This window comes from Enoplosus armatus, chromosome 15 (assembly GCF_043641665.1).
Source record: "Enoplosus armatus isolate fEnoArm2 chromosome 15, fEnoArm2.hap1, whole genome shotgun sequence".
Classification (NCBI taxonomy): domain Eukaryota; kingdom Metazoa; phylum Chordata; class Actinopteri; order Centrarchiformes; family Enoplosidae; genus Enoplosus; species Enoplosus armatus.
The window spans coordinates 20201265-20215974 of record NC_092194.1 but is presented as its reverse complement, the minus strand read 5'-3'; the positions used below and the strand labels follow the sequence as shown (position 1 = coordinate 20215974).

Below are 14710 nucleotides of genomic sequence, written 5' to 3'. Positions count from 1 at the left end.
TCAGGCCTCTGCTGCTTTCCTCTTGGAGCCTTTTGTTTTGGCCTCGGCTCCTTCTGCCCTCCTGGAGCCTTTAGGAGGACGACCGGCGATGGCGGCAGCAGTGACGGCCGACGCATTTGTCTCAGAGTTGACGTCCTGGTCCTGGTGGTCCGTTCCCTCCAGCTCCTCGTGCTCCAGACAGCACAGCTGTCCTGTAGGAGGCCAGGGGCGCAGCGCCCCCTCCTGGTGAGCCTTGCAGAAGGAGTTGGGGCAGAGCTGGCAGAAGGCCTCTGAGTTTTTCCCGCAGACATCACAGTGGTGCCAGGGGCAGTCCCAGCGGCCTGCAGGGAGCGAGGACCAATGACACGGACACAAAGTTTAGAATCCAGTTGATCTCAAGTCTCAAATAACGAAGGTGAAATAAACTCAAACACTAAAATAAAACTCTGACAAACAGAATTTGAAAAAATGTAACTAGTGAAAAGTCAAATTCAAATGTTATACTCCTTACATCTACATACATATACCTTTGTTAAAATATAAACTAACTAACTTCACCTCGATGAGCAGCAGCTTGCACCAAACACATTATAACATTTTACACATTTAAAGGCTGTGATATTATGTCTTCACAAACCAACATGTATATTTGTTTTAAGACATGTTTTAAATGCTTACTCAGATGTCTGGCGTCGAGCTGACAGGAAAAATAAAACTCTTGTAAAATGTTGTATTGATAATTAATAAAACGCCTTTTAAAGAAATAAATATCTACAGTCCTTCCAGTCGCATGTGCTGACTCAGCATTAGCTGCATGCTGTGTCGGCTGCAGGCGTTTCTCACCAAAGGGTCTCTTGGTGAGGTTCAGGCAGGACAGGTGGTAAGCTTTGGTGCAGGTCTTCTTGTCACAGAGGACCAGCTGCCCTCCGTCCCCGCAGCGGAAACACTCGTCCTCAGACTTCTTCTTTCCCTCAGATTTCCTCTTTTTATACTTTCTCTTCAACTTCTTCCCTTTGGGCTCGGCTGTTTGGCCGTTTGAGTTCTGCGGGGGGGGATAAAGTTGATCAATGATACTGCTGGAGACACCTGGACATGTGACGTCATCTCTGACCCATAGGATCCACACAAATAACAAAAATATACTACCAATAAAATGGACCCAGAACACACGTCTGAATCATGTCTCTAAAACAGTATCGTCGATACAACGCAGGCGAGATGCTCACCTTAGGTCGATCGCCAAGAAAGCCGCTGCAGTTGGGAGCGCCGCAGCGGCAGACGGTCTTCTCGTTGCCGAGGCAGTCCAGGTTGTAATTGAAGGTCAGCTCAGTCCCTGCAATACAAATACACGTTAAGCAGGTGGGACTCGGTTAAATCTGCAGACAAAGATCCGATCGGTGTCGTCTGCGACTCGTCTCACCTGCAGGGATGTCGCAGACCGCGAACAGGCCGACGCGCGTGTCGCCGTTCACCGTCCACTTCTGCGTCTCACAGTTGGGCTGACAGCTGTGGTTCATGAAGCGAGAGTAGTTTCCCTTTGGACCAGCGTCAATGATCCGGTCCTGAAACAGATGGACAGTCCTGAGTGAGCGATTTGTGGCACTTTCCTCCAAGTTAACTTTTATAATTTGTAAATTATATGTCCACAATTTCTTGTACCAACATTACAACAAATCCACTACCATTACTCCTGCTACCCAATTAACATTATGAGCATATTATATAATTTGTAGTACTAGCTATCAGCTGGTCTGTAGCTGAAGTTGTATTTGTAGTATTGACCAGTGTAATGTTACAAGTGCCATTAATGCAACATTCCCAATGCAATACCATTCTGTTTATCGTGCTCGCAGTAGAACTGGCACTGCTGCCGAGAGCACAGCGCCCCGACACTCTGCAGAGCAAAAACAACGTCCAACTCCCGGTTCGGCACCAACCTTGTCGATGGTGAGCATGTAGAAGTCGGTGATGTTGTTTTCCTGGGCGTACTTGATCCTCGCCCTGCACTCCTCCTCATCTATCAGCTCTCCGATGTACTCGTTCACAAACTCACCCTGTTTGAGAAACGTCACATCAGACCAGCGATGTCTCGATACTACAAATGTCCCGAGCAGATCCGAATACCCAGGAATTTTTAAAACGGAGTATTGGCTATAAAAACTATTCACACGCCTCGGAAGTTTTGATGTTTGATGAACAATTGTGACCAAAAACCACTGAGCAGAGCATTTCACAACTTATTACTACTTTCTGGTGGACAAATATAGAACAGTTGTTTCAAAACATATATCTTATTTCGGCTGACACAAATATATCTGTAATGGGCATCTGTCGATTTAGCTAATGTCGAGTGACTAAAACGTGGATTCACACAAAAAGAAAGCAGAAATTATTCTTCATATTGAGGAAAACACAACTGAGAAGTTTTAATCTTCAGATCAGGCAGATAAGGACACAGTCTTCAACTTTAAAAAAAGAAAACCCTCTCTCCTCACCTTCTTGATGTCCCGGAGAGACACCAGGCCCCAGCCCTTGCCGGGCGTCTTGATGATCTTGGTCTCTGGGTAGAGTCGTTTGGTGAAGTCCTGGTTACAGCAGCGCTCCCCGCTGGGACACACCTGAGGGTGGCACTCGTACTGCAGCATGCGGTTCAGACACTCGGACTCAAACCCGCACGGCCTCTCGTCTGTGGGCTTGCAGTTACACTTGGGGATCTCAGAAATGTCTGCGGTGTAGACCTGAACCTTCCCAAAGGGTTTGTTGACCTGAAAAAGGAGGAAAAAATAAAAAACAGGATAACATTTTAAAAATCGATTCTTTAATGTAGAGTCTGAGGTTTGTATCTTTAAAACTGCATTTGAACAGACCTTGATAAATTTATATGGGGGTGGTTTTCGGCTGTTCTCTTGTGCTTCCTTGGCCTCTCGTTTCATTTTTATCTCCTTGAATCGAGCTTCAGCCTCCAACAAAGCTGAGCAAACAAAACAATGCAAAGGCTCATTACATTTAATTTCACTTCATCTGAATATCAACATGAAACATTAACAATGCTTCGAAATAAATGTCACAGTGGTTGATATAATGCAATGACTTTTAATGATGATAACCAATTGATTACTATTATAACTGTATTTCTAAAGAGGTAGTCTAGATCATCACCATTCTTGAAGACTTTGCCGATGCCAGTCCTCTGGTGCTTGCTGCCCCGGTCTCCCTCCATGTAGGGGAAAACTCGGCCCTGGTGAGTCCAGAAGTAGTCCTTGGAGCCGAAGAAGAAGACTGGGAACTCTCCAATCTCATGTCGAAGGTGCTGGATGTTGGTGGGGATGTTTCTGGGGTGGTGGATCTCTGCAGGCCACCATCTGCGGAGAAAAGAAGGCAGGAGCAGGTATGAGTCATTCATTCAGTGTCTAGGTCTCAATACAGAACAGAAGTAACACAAACCTCTGGGTGAAATTAGAAAAGACAAACAGATGTAGTACTTTTTCTTCTCTGACCTGTATGTTCCCAGTTTGACCCAGATGATGTCTCTATATTTGGGTTTCTTTCCGGCCCGGCAGTCATTGCAGAACCAGCTCCCATCAGGCATAGCGATGTTCAGGCAGTCGGGGTGAAAAGCTGCTGGACAAGACTCACAGCACAGCAGCTGCCCTCCTGCAACATAAGAGACACGCAATTAATCCTGAAAGGCATTTTAGACGAGCGTGGAACAATTTACACTAATTACAGCCGAGTCATCTGTACGAGGGAGATAAAAACAATACAACACAAAGGTTTAGTCTGACTAGCAGCGGAAACAAAACTTCCACGTATCCACTTGTTAATTATTGTGGTTACCAGGCAGGCTGGTTAGGTAGACAAAAAATGATCAATATATGGTTATTGGTAACTGTCCTCCTTGTTGGTGAGAGAGAAGAAGTGGCAAACCTTTGGAGCAGACGAAGCACCAGCTGACGTTGACATGACTGTGGTGGCTGTAGCCCTTCTTGGCGTGGAAGTGGTTGGTGCAGATGATGGCGGTGTTGGTGATCATCTCACTGCCGGCGGCCACACACAGGTCACCGACGTGGTATGCGACGGGGCAGCGCAGGCAACGCATCAACCTTCCTACAGTACGGAGAGCGTAGAGAGGGGTACCAGATTCGACAGATTTACATCACTAAGAAGTGCAAGTGAAATGTGCCCTAAGTCGTCAAAACTAGGCTTATTCTGATGGGGAAAGTAGCTTCATCATATTTCAGGGCCTTGTTTTCATGGTCAACACATTAAATGTTGTAATCTCACTATGTCATATGTATCCTAAATAGAGAAAGCAAAAAAGATCATTTGTTTTCTTGGAGTTCAAGGCTCTAGATCAGTGGTTCTTAACCTGGGTTCGGTCGAACCCCAGGGGTTCGGTGGAGGTCAAGACACACACCTCACTCATATGATTCGTGATGACACATTTTATTTTTCCAATAAAGAAGGGTTCGGTGAACGCGCATATGAAACTGGTGGGGTTCAGTACCTCCAACAAGGTTAAGAACCACTGCTCTAGATGATGTGGCCTGGCTGTAGTTGGAGGGCACAAGAGACGACTTTCTGCAAATAAATTCCATTTTCCTTCAGCTAGTTTCACCTTTGAGTTTCGTGCTTGTAATTGTGAGTTTCTCATGATTTAAACTTGCATTTGTAAAACTTTTCATCAGAATCGTCTCCTTTTTACATTTAGTCTATTCTGAAACTCTCCAAATGTCATAATGATCCTGACTGATAAGACTGATGAGTTTCCTTCAGTTATTAAAATGGACAGTTGACTCAAAAATGTCCTTCCCACACAGCTTTAAAAAAGCCACAATAAAATTCCATCAGCCGATATGAAGTTCAGCTTGTCAGAAAAGAACAGTTAAAGTGCAAGTGCGCACGCAACTTCAGCAACTGGTGGATTTGATCCTTTACTGAGCCCAGGATTGATCTCAACATGGCAGGACTAAAAGTTCCCCTGAATGTAAAGGAATCTCAACAGTAGAAAGCGACGTGTCTAGTGTCGCAGGGCCTCACCCTTGGTGGACTTCTGCTTGGTGCGGCAGCCGTAGTGGCAGCTCAGGCAGGCGTGGAGCGGACAGCGGAAGCCCTTGTTGTCGAACACAGTGAGGGGGTTGAGGCGGATGCACGCCTCGTGGTAAAACTTGCCGCAGTGTGGGACGTGGCAGCGACGCAGCGCGCCCTCCGACTGCTTACAGCTGAAACACGAGTGAATTCCTGAGAGGAGAAATGTTACACAGCAACAATTACAAACACGATACTAACATTACTTCTGTTATCACAAACCCCTCATGGATACCACTCACTCTGTCCACACTAATAAAGGTACTGTACGCACAGACGGTATTAAGCAGCTCATTTACTCATAATAGAAGATGCTGTCATGTTACGGTTTCCACAATAACAAACAGTATGACAAGTAATCAAGAAAAAATACCAAATATTAGCTGGTTACAGCCTCTAAAATTAAAAACAGAAGTGGGTTTGAAGTCATGTAACAGTAAACTAAAACTAAATACCTTGTGGTTTTGACATTTGACGATTTCATTGACTAAATTATTCTTAGTCAAAAAGAAAAAATATATTCATTCATAACAAAAATACTTGATTAGCTGTGAATAAAGAGACCTACTTCCATGCTGTTGAGGTAAAAATGTCCACTAAGTGGCTCATGTTATGTTATAGTCAAGAACTGAATGTAGTGCAGAAAGGGGTCACTATTACAACATAAAACAACTGACCCGTGCTGCACTCCTGACACAGCAGCTTCTCGTCAGGTTTGGGGGACAGACCCAGGCAGTGGAGGTGAAACATCCCACAACACTGGCCTTCACAGGGCACCAAGTCCTCACCAGCCTGCTCACACATCTGTAGGAAGAAAATACACAGATCAAAACATACAGAGACTGAGATGTTTCAGTGCATGTGATCAGAATAATAGATCAGATGGGAATCAAGAGACACACAGCCAGTTATTAACTGGGACAAAGTGTGAAAAACTATAAATATTTCAAGCTGAAAATCTGTCTGTATAATCATATTCCACATGATTACAGAAGGATGGAGACTTGTGTGATCCTGTTTGTATAAAATACTTCACCTTCCACCATATTTATATTTAGAACCAAGTGAAGCAGCTTTCCCCCCCCCCAAGAAATGTCCTGCATTTAAATAAAGTTTGTTGTTTCAATTCAAATTAAGGAGCAGGCAGACCTACCTGGCAGACAAACTCTTTCTTCCGTTCGCCCTTCTTTGTCCCGTCTAAGCTGTCACTCGGAGAATCAGGACGCTCCTCACTACCAGAGCCCTGCAGCAAACAACATGTGGTGAACTTTGAATAAATGAGACAACAGCAATCCATCGACACCATCTGCAACACGAACAACAATCACCAGAAGTCCCCCTGAGTGATGAAGGAAATTAATTCTCAAAACCAGTTCTGTTCATAAAGTAGAAACGGGTCTGAAAAGTATTTACAGCTTTCCACTTCTCTGTACTTTAGTATTCGGTGTTGGAAAGTATTGGTTCCAGTACTACTACTACAATCAAGTATAAGTTTAAACTTTTGCTTTGCTTCATTAATAGTAAAGATTGTGCTATAAAAGAACATTTAAAAGCAACACACAACTTTCTGTTCATAAAGTAGAAACAGTTCTGAAAAGTATTTACAGCTTTCCACTTCTCTGTACTTTATTATTTGAAAACAAAAAATAAACATCTCAGATGGTATTTTATTATCAGCGGTACAAGTCGTCTTCAAGCGTAATTTAAGTGGCAGGCTTATCTTCAAATAATCGTTTGGGAACATGACATTGCAAAATAAGGATTTAACCCGTTTCAGATTTGTGGCTCTTGAGCACTTAACACCTTTCTCAGGTTCACTAGTAAATCTGACTGATCCGAGGTTATTCCCCCTCACCTCGGGATCAGGATACGGGGAGGACCGCCTCTTCTTTGCCTTGGAGGGCGAGGCCTGGTTCTCTCCATCCTGTTTCCTTTTCCTCCTACGCTTTGGTTTCTCTGCGTCTTGGTCATCTGTAAGAAGAAAAGTGTTTGGACAATGACAACAAAGTACGGTCCAGCCATAACAAAACAGGAGGCAGCAGAGCGAATCACAGAGGTTACAGATGTGAAAGAGAAGCAATGTTGTTCTTCAATACGGATCAAGATGGTTTACCAGTGAGGAGAGCCTTTGACTTATTCATTCGCATCTTGGTTTCTTTTACGTCTTTGTCAGTTTTCTTCCTCCTTCTCGGCTTTTTGTCCGTTCCTTCTGAAGTCGAGGCCTGTGAAAGTTTGTGGAAGTGATAAACAAGAAAATCATAGTAAACAAGTGTTTACTATCCATTTTGAGAACAGGGCTGTGTCTGATGTTATATTACTGCTTTTTGTAAGATGTTTACTTAGCGAGGTCCTCCTCAATGCCAGCTGTTACTTTGGAAGAACAGGTGCAGTTGTGGGTCTGCAGTGACACTGCACCAGCATGGAAACCTCACCTGTTTTTCAGCATCTTTGCTTGTTTTACGTCTCTTTTTAGGCTGCTGACCCTTTTCTGCCGCAGCGTCTGTTAGTGGCCTTTTAGCGGTCTTCTTTCGCACTCCCTTGACTGAAAACAAACAAAAAAAGATTGTGCTATAAAACAACATTTAAAAGCAACACACAACTATCAAACAGGATTGTGGATAAATTCTCTACATTTCAAAGCTTCAGTGCCATCAAGGACAAACGGCTTATTTGGTTTTAGCAGTCCCACAACAAAAGTATGCCCTCTCGTTACAATCGGGGGGGGGTCTTCGTTATACTGGTCACAAAAAGTGATACATTCCACAATAACCCCAGCACTTCACCATTTACGAGCCACATATGGCAATTTAAAGCAGTTTCCACAGCTCTGATAAACACATACCAGCCACGGCCAGATTTAACCAATCCTTGACTGATGGCTAGTGTTGATCTGCAGCCCGTGTTTCAACTTTCAACCAACCTGGAACTGAAACTGGAAGCGAGACTGGTTCAGAAACGTCGCCTGTCGAAGAAACCAGCTTTGATTTCCTTTTCTTCACGGGATCAGAAGTGTTGTCCGTTGCAGATTTTTTCCTCCTCCTCACCGTCTTTGTGGGAGATTGAGGCTGTTTGGGTCTCCTCCTTTTCTTCTGAGGTACGGCTGATTCAGCTTGTGTATCTGGTACAGAAGTGGTGGGATCCTACGAGAAAAAACAACCAAACGTATTAAATGAAGTGAGTGAATGAAGTTTTCTTAGGCTGCCAAAATATGACCATAACACTAGCCTCATCAGAGCTTTACATCCATTTCAATTCCACACCTGGATTTTCAAAAATATGCAGTTAAATTGTGGGCTAAATGTTTTGCTATGCTGAACCTCTATACCTGACACCCGTTCTTCACAACAGCAAAATCTGAGTTCTAAGTTCTTAAAAGGTCTGCACAAAAACAACTAAAAATGATGCACGTCACAAGCATTCCCCTGGTGATGAAGTGAGTGATCCTAACCTGTGAGGCTGACTGCGGATGAAGCATTTCTTTTGAAGAAACACTGTCGTTCAATTCATTTTTCGACAGGAAATCATTTTTGCCCCTTTTCCGCCATTCTCCCGTTTTGAGTTTTGTTCTGGGCGCTTGTGTCTTTTTCCCTGTTGAAGTGCTGTCTTGGGACTGAGGGGCGGCTGCAGTGTTGTCGACAGGGCCCACCAGCAAGGAGGGGAGATCTGGGCTAAGCCTAGACTCTGTTTCCTGGTCCATCTCTTTTCTCTGATCTGGCCTCAGCTTCTCCATGATGCGGGGGTTCAGATGAGGCCCCTCATCATCATACAGAAACACGAAGTTCACCATGCGCTCATCCAGTGACATGCCGAGGGCCTCCTTGGCCTGAATGATGCCCATGTTCCACTGAGCCTGGAGTTTACGGGGCACGGAGGGAGCCGTCTGCATGGCACAGGGAGAGAATACATAGTGATGTTTAATCATTGTGCTGAACTGGGAAACATGTTGCTACCAAGGGGAAGCCATTAAACAAATCCTGGTAACTGTGGGCAATATTTAAATACATACTTGATTAGCAGCATGTGACAGTTGTGTGGGAGAAAACTTGTTAAGAAACATGGCAACAATTATGTATTATAAACATAATTCCTTTCTTGTTTGTTTGTGTGTGTTGAGAAAACAGGTGTGACTAGACTTGCCTCTTGTATAATGGGCTTGAGGTTCAGGGGGAAAAAAGCTGCAAAATCATCCGATATAATAAATGTGTTAAACAAGTTGCAAAATATATTCTGGTGTTTTCCTAACATTTGTTTAATTGCCTGATTTTTCATTTGGAATGCACTTCTCCAACTTTCCACAAATGTAATGACAAGAGAAAGCCTCGTATAAAAGATTTTAAAAGGAAGTGCAATGTTTTAATGTTGCAAGTTTCTGAGCCAAGTCTTTCTAAACAAGAGCACACCACATCCTCTGCAGGCCAACACACAGGGGCGTCACATAGGAGAAGAAGCTGATTTACCTTTTTGTGGATAACACGGGAAGCTGGCTGTTTGTTGCCCTGGCTAAGATCCTGGTATTGATCCTCCCCAGTGAAGGACACCATGTTCTTCTCGAAGATGTAGCCTCTCTCCGGGGCATCTCCAAAATACTGCACATGGTAAAGGAGGCCCGACCTGCTGTTGGCTGTTATAAATACAAACAAGAAAGAACAAACATTAAATTAAATAAATGACGGTATAATATAGCATTATTTGTCCCACAGCACATATTACGATAGTTATAACTAAAGTATTTAATAAATCATGATTCTTTGCATTTAACTTTACAACACATCACTTAAAGCAAAGTTAAATAGATGCAGGTGGTAGTGACTGTATCTCACCTTTCTGTTTGAAGTGATTGTTGAATTCTGGGTCTGTGGTCACCATGCAAGGCCACCAGGGGTATCCTGACACCTTTGTCCAAACCAAATTGCCAACAGAAAATCGGCTCAGCAGAGGGGACTTTTCTGTAGCCTCCTCTGTCAACTCTGAGATGAGATCAGGCTGGAGAAGAGAGAGAAGAATCAGTTAATCAACAGATAACAATAGAAACCAGTCAAGGATCCAACAGCTTTTCCTGCCTAAAATCGATTACTTTTCACACACGCATCACTACCAGTGTAAATATTGGATTCACAATTATACACATACAATATATGGTGGGCAACCCTCTGCAGCTGTACATTTAGATTGAAAGACTAGCAAATGTTGTATCACTTTTCCACATTTTTAAGCCGACACAGAAATCTTATTTACGTCATACTTCCCCAAAGGTATGTGAGCAAATACGTGAATGTCAACAGATTGTACAAACGTCTACCTCTAATAGTTAACATTCACTGTGTTCATAGGATGTGTAGTACTGTTTGGTCACATTTGTACCGTCCTTTTGTCTTAATACCATCTGTCAGTGTGTTAATGTTTGTCTTTAAACCAGTAATAGCTAGACACATTTGAGTATGTATATTTATCACAGGCAAGTAGAAGGTCTATCTTAAAAAATATTCATCTTTTTTCTTCAAAGTATGAATAAAAGCAAAACCTCGTCAGCTGCACCAGTTCCATCTACAGCATCTGTGTGGTCAAGTGGCTCCTCAGGGATGGCAGAGGAACTGAGGTTCGGTTGGGGTTTGTGAGGTCTTCCCCTCCTTTTCTTCACGTCCTGTCTTTTCTCGGGTCCAGATATAGTATCTTCGGTGGTTGTGGCCAAACTGGTCCCATTGGCACAGGATGGCTCAAACAGCGGCTGCTTGACCACCTGCGGTATTGTCACCTTCAGTTCAGGTTCAGTATGAGGAGTGCAATTACGCTGATGGGTGCCATTCGTAGCCGGGGCTTCAGCACCCTTCAGCATAGGTGGCTCTGGAGCACAAAGCTTAGGTAGCGTGTCTTGGTCCCCATTCAGCACACGGGAGGTGAGGTCTTTAAGCCTCTCGTGGCTGTGGTTGTTATGACTGTGGCCAGCCATCTTCTGAAGGACACTGTCTTGTAGTGTGGCGGCCAGCTGGGCAGCAGCTTTGTCCATTAGTAGAGCAGGGTCACTGCTCATGTCCCCCCCACCTTTCCGTACACTGAGGGATTCTGGCGGCTGCTTCATGCTGATCGGGTTGGCTGGTTCAGGCATCGAAGGCAGGGAGCTACCTTTGCTGTCCATTCCATCTAACCCCCTCCAGGCTCACAGAGCTACAGGACAGGGAACACACAGAACTTCTTATTCCACAGGTTCAATCAGAAAACATTGACAATAACATGCAGTCCATTTTTGGTGCCCTTTATTCTAGCATTATGTAAGAAGGCATTCGGGGATATGAATCCTATGAGCATAACGTTACACATTTTACAAAATGGCACTCACTTGCTCAAGCGGAGCATGAACAGAGAGCTTGGAGGCGACAGAGAAAACTGCACCTGTCACGGAATGTTCTAGCCGCGTACTTCTGGATGTTTTTATAAGTAAGTCGAGCGACTCTACTAACCAAAACTCGCAGGCAACAATAACTCTAGTCTAGTAAAAGCATACTATTACCCCAATGAAATCAAAACCTTAACGTTGATCACAACTAATGTGAACGAGGTCAAGTCAAACCCATTCTCAATTTCATCCATGCATACGAAGAAAAAAACACTGTGCAAGCGGAAAACCTCTTACCGCGACAATTTTAAGTTGGCTTCCCCCTAGAAAAAGACTGGCCAGCGGCTAGCTGCAGTTTGTGGCAAAGCGGTATGGAGAAGGCAGGCTGCAGGCTCCACCGCATGCAGCGAATGCCCAATGAGTGGGTGGCTAGCTGTGCCGCGTAACCACCGCTTCACCGGCTAGAAAAGCCGCGGAAATGGAAGCAGCTGACAAGTCGGAGTAATGCTAATGGAGTGCGAATAGTTGAAGGGATTAAATGCATCCCACTTCAGTTAATAGCTAACATGTTACACTGTGGTTTACATTACAAGGTAACGTTAGTTAGCTTAGTTGTAATGTAATGGTAAGACGGCTTGACTTGACTAGTTAACGTTACAGTTAACGCAAGCGTTTTTAACAACCGCTCAGTCATTCATAAGTTAACCAGCTAATACGTTAAAGTGTTCTGCTGGCCAACGCAAAATACCAGCTTTAGTCAGCAGTTACGCTATCATGTCATGCACGAAACGGACACCGACTACATTCTGAAACGGAAGCCACGATGTGGGAATCTCATGGATCCCAGCCATGGTCAAGCGCACAAGCATTTTCCCATACCGTACAACCGCATCTCTGTCATTGCTAGTCAGCCATTACGCCGCATTCCAGCAAATAGACAAAGCCGCCACCCAAAAGCTAAATGTAGTTAACTCACTAGCTAACCTACCCGATTAAAGCAAATACGTGTATAATTAATAAATAGGGGCACGCTTGTACGATTGCCGTAGTTTGTATGAATTGTTTTGCTATTGTTTCATTGATATAGTCAATTTGTAGGCGCCATGACAGCTTGTTTAAAAAAAAAAAGCTAACCGTGCTAGCCAAAGCTAACCAGCGTACCATTGAAGCCAAGTCAAATTGCACATTTAACGTTAGCACAGTTAGCTAGCTTGCTAGCTAGCAGGTCCTCTCTTGCTAAAATGGATGTTCGGCCCGAACAAGTGTACTTGCAAAAACTCATGCCAGCTAATATCCCCAGCGTTGACAATAACATGAAAGACCGTTTCTTTGTAGTTACCTGTTGAATCTCCTCTCGGTGGTTAAAGGGAAAAAATGCCCGTATTCATCCTGTAAGGCGATAGATTTCATTCAAGTCGAATCAAAAGCTTGCGGGAAACTCAAACTCTCCGGCCAACCAGCGCGAAAAATACTCACTTCCGATTGGTCGGGAGCAGAGAGAGGCTCCAACCGGTCCTTTCAAAAAACCCAACCGTAGGAAGTAGCTGACCCCGGTGTCTCCCGTCTGTTTTGACACTATTTTACGACTTTTCTAGATTGTCTTTTTAATCGTTACCTTAGTACTTACAGCCACTATATGTATGTGTATTTGTTTCTTACAACAAGGATGTAAACGTGTTGTGACTACAGTGTCATCTAACGTATAATGTTTAAATGTAAATCTTGTATCGCAGTTTATCCTAATTTTTCATTAGGGATGGCTCACAATCCTCTGGAGGATCCTCTGGTCCTTATTAACCAGAAGCCTAACGTTAATTAAGGGCAAACGCCTATAATTACATTTTAATCTAAATATCAGTATATGCTTTGATCCATAGCAAAAAAAAATAATCAATACATATAACGCCAGAATGGCCAGAAACACAGCACCCTTGTTCCAAGCAGAAACAAGATAAAATATATATGTATATATATATATATATCAGAATCAGAAATACTTACTAATTTAGAACTAAATGTATGTAAAAAAAAAATATAAAAATAAGAAATAGAAAATAAAAAATATACACATTTACAGAATTTAAGTGAACAATGAGGTAAAAAAATATATACAATAACAATGTATATGTATGTATGTGTTGCACTTAAGTGTATGACTATATATGTATGTATATATACATATGTATGAAAAAACTGAAATAAAATGCTAGCTGATGGCTCTCCCTTACAGCATCAACCTGGTTATAGCAGAGCACAGGCCCCGATGCTTCCTTGCTCCACATAAATACTGTACAGTAAATTCATGCATTAACCTGCAGTACCAGCAGAGGCAGCTAGGGGGCGTAAAACCTACTGAAACAATGCAGCCAACTTCCGCTATATATAAAAAAAGCCAATCAAAATAAAGGCCACCACCCTTGATGAAAGATGGACGTGAACACGGGAGTCAAGATAATAAGAATAACAATTATATATGTTGATTCAATGGTTACATTGGTTTAATCCTTAAATCCTTTTTATTTTTTATCCATCACAGTGTATATATCATCATCATCATCATACATATAGTCAGTTTACATTACAGTTTACGGATTTTACTACTACTCACCAGGCTACAACAGTAATATATTTTACTTTATATTTTATTCATATCATATATGTTTTACTCCAATATTTTAGTTGCTGCTCAATTCCACTTACATGATTTGTCTTCATACATATTTCTTATATGTATATATAAGAGCACAGTTAAGGGAGCCTGAGATCTAAGAATTGCATTGCCAACAATCTGCTCCACTGTAATTGTTGTGTACATGACAATTGAACTTGAATTTGAACTTGAATTTGAACCTGACATGTAGTAACTGGTCTTGTTTTAAGGTTTCTCACAGTGCTGTTCTCAGTGGTTCGGGTAAGGGTTTTTGGTAAGCTTATGGTTAGGTTTTGCTGAGATAACAGTTGAGATTAGGGTTAAGGTTGGGTTGAGGTTCAACAGAGCGGAAGACGAATTGGTTGGGGTTAAAAAGGGGTAACTGGTGATACAAACTTAATCATAACACCGGTATGCTGTAAATTAGAAAATTAAATCATTGTTTTCAAACTAGAAGCCACAATTAGGAAGAACAGCACATAGGCAAAACGTGCAATTATTGGTCGGGCAATGCTTTTATTTGATAAATTTACCGGAAGTGTCTCCACCTCCACATCAAAAGCTGCTTTACAAACACACAACACCAGTTTGACGTCACTTGGGAGCCTGACCCGGCTAGCTGTCATCCACGCAGAAGGGAAGGGCATAACATGGAGCTAAAT

General features: G+C 42.9%; 1 protein-coding gene across 1 annotated transcript in view; it reads right to left on the bottom strand.

Annotated features, from left to right (window-relative positions):
• Positions 1-14710, bottom strand: part of nsd2 (nuclear receptor binding SET domain protein 2) — a 17062-nt gene continuing 2352 nt past the window's right edge. Inside the window, exons 2-22 of the mRNA XM_070919934.1 lie at positions 10589-11205; positions 9888-10050; positions 9525-9688; positions 8714-8947; positions 7988-8207; positions 7500-7609; positions 7181-7289; positions 6923-7038; positions 6221-6310; positions 5745-5871; positions 5020-5220; positions 3907-4086; positions 3477-3633; positions 3139-3341; positions 2847-2950; positions 2475-2744; positions 1917-2033; positions 1400-1541; positions 1206-1312; positions 823-1021; positions 1-320 (exon numbers count right to left, since the gene is read on the bottom strand). Of these exons, the coding sequence (XP_070776035.1) occupies positions 1-320; positions 823-1021; positions 1206-1312; positions 1400-1541; positions 1917-2033; positions 2475-2744; positions 2847-2950; positions 3139-3341; positions 3477-3633; positions 3907-4086; positions 5020-5220; positions 5745-5871; positions 6221-6310; positions 6923-7038; positions 7181-7289; positions 7500-7609; positions 7988-8207; positions 8714-8947; positions 9525-9688; positions 9888-10050; positions 10589-11200 (3945 nt within the window). The 5' untranslated portion in view covers positions 11201-11205. The remainder of the gene's footprint in view (positions 321-822; positions 1022-1205; positions 1313-1399; positions 1542-1916; positions 2034-2474; positions 2745-2846; positions 2951-3138; positions 3342-3476; positions 3634-3906; positions 4087-5019; positions 5221-5744; positions 5872-6220; positions 6311-6922; positions 7039-7180; positions 7290-7499; positions 7610-7987; positions 8208-8713; positions 8948-9524; positions 9689-9887; positions 10051-10588; positions 11206-14710) is intronic.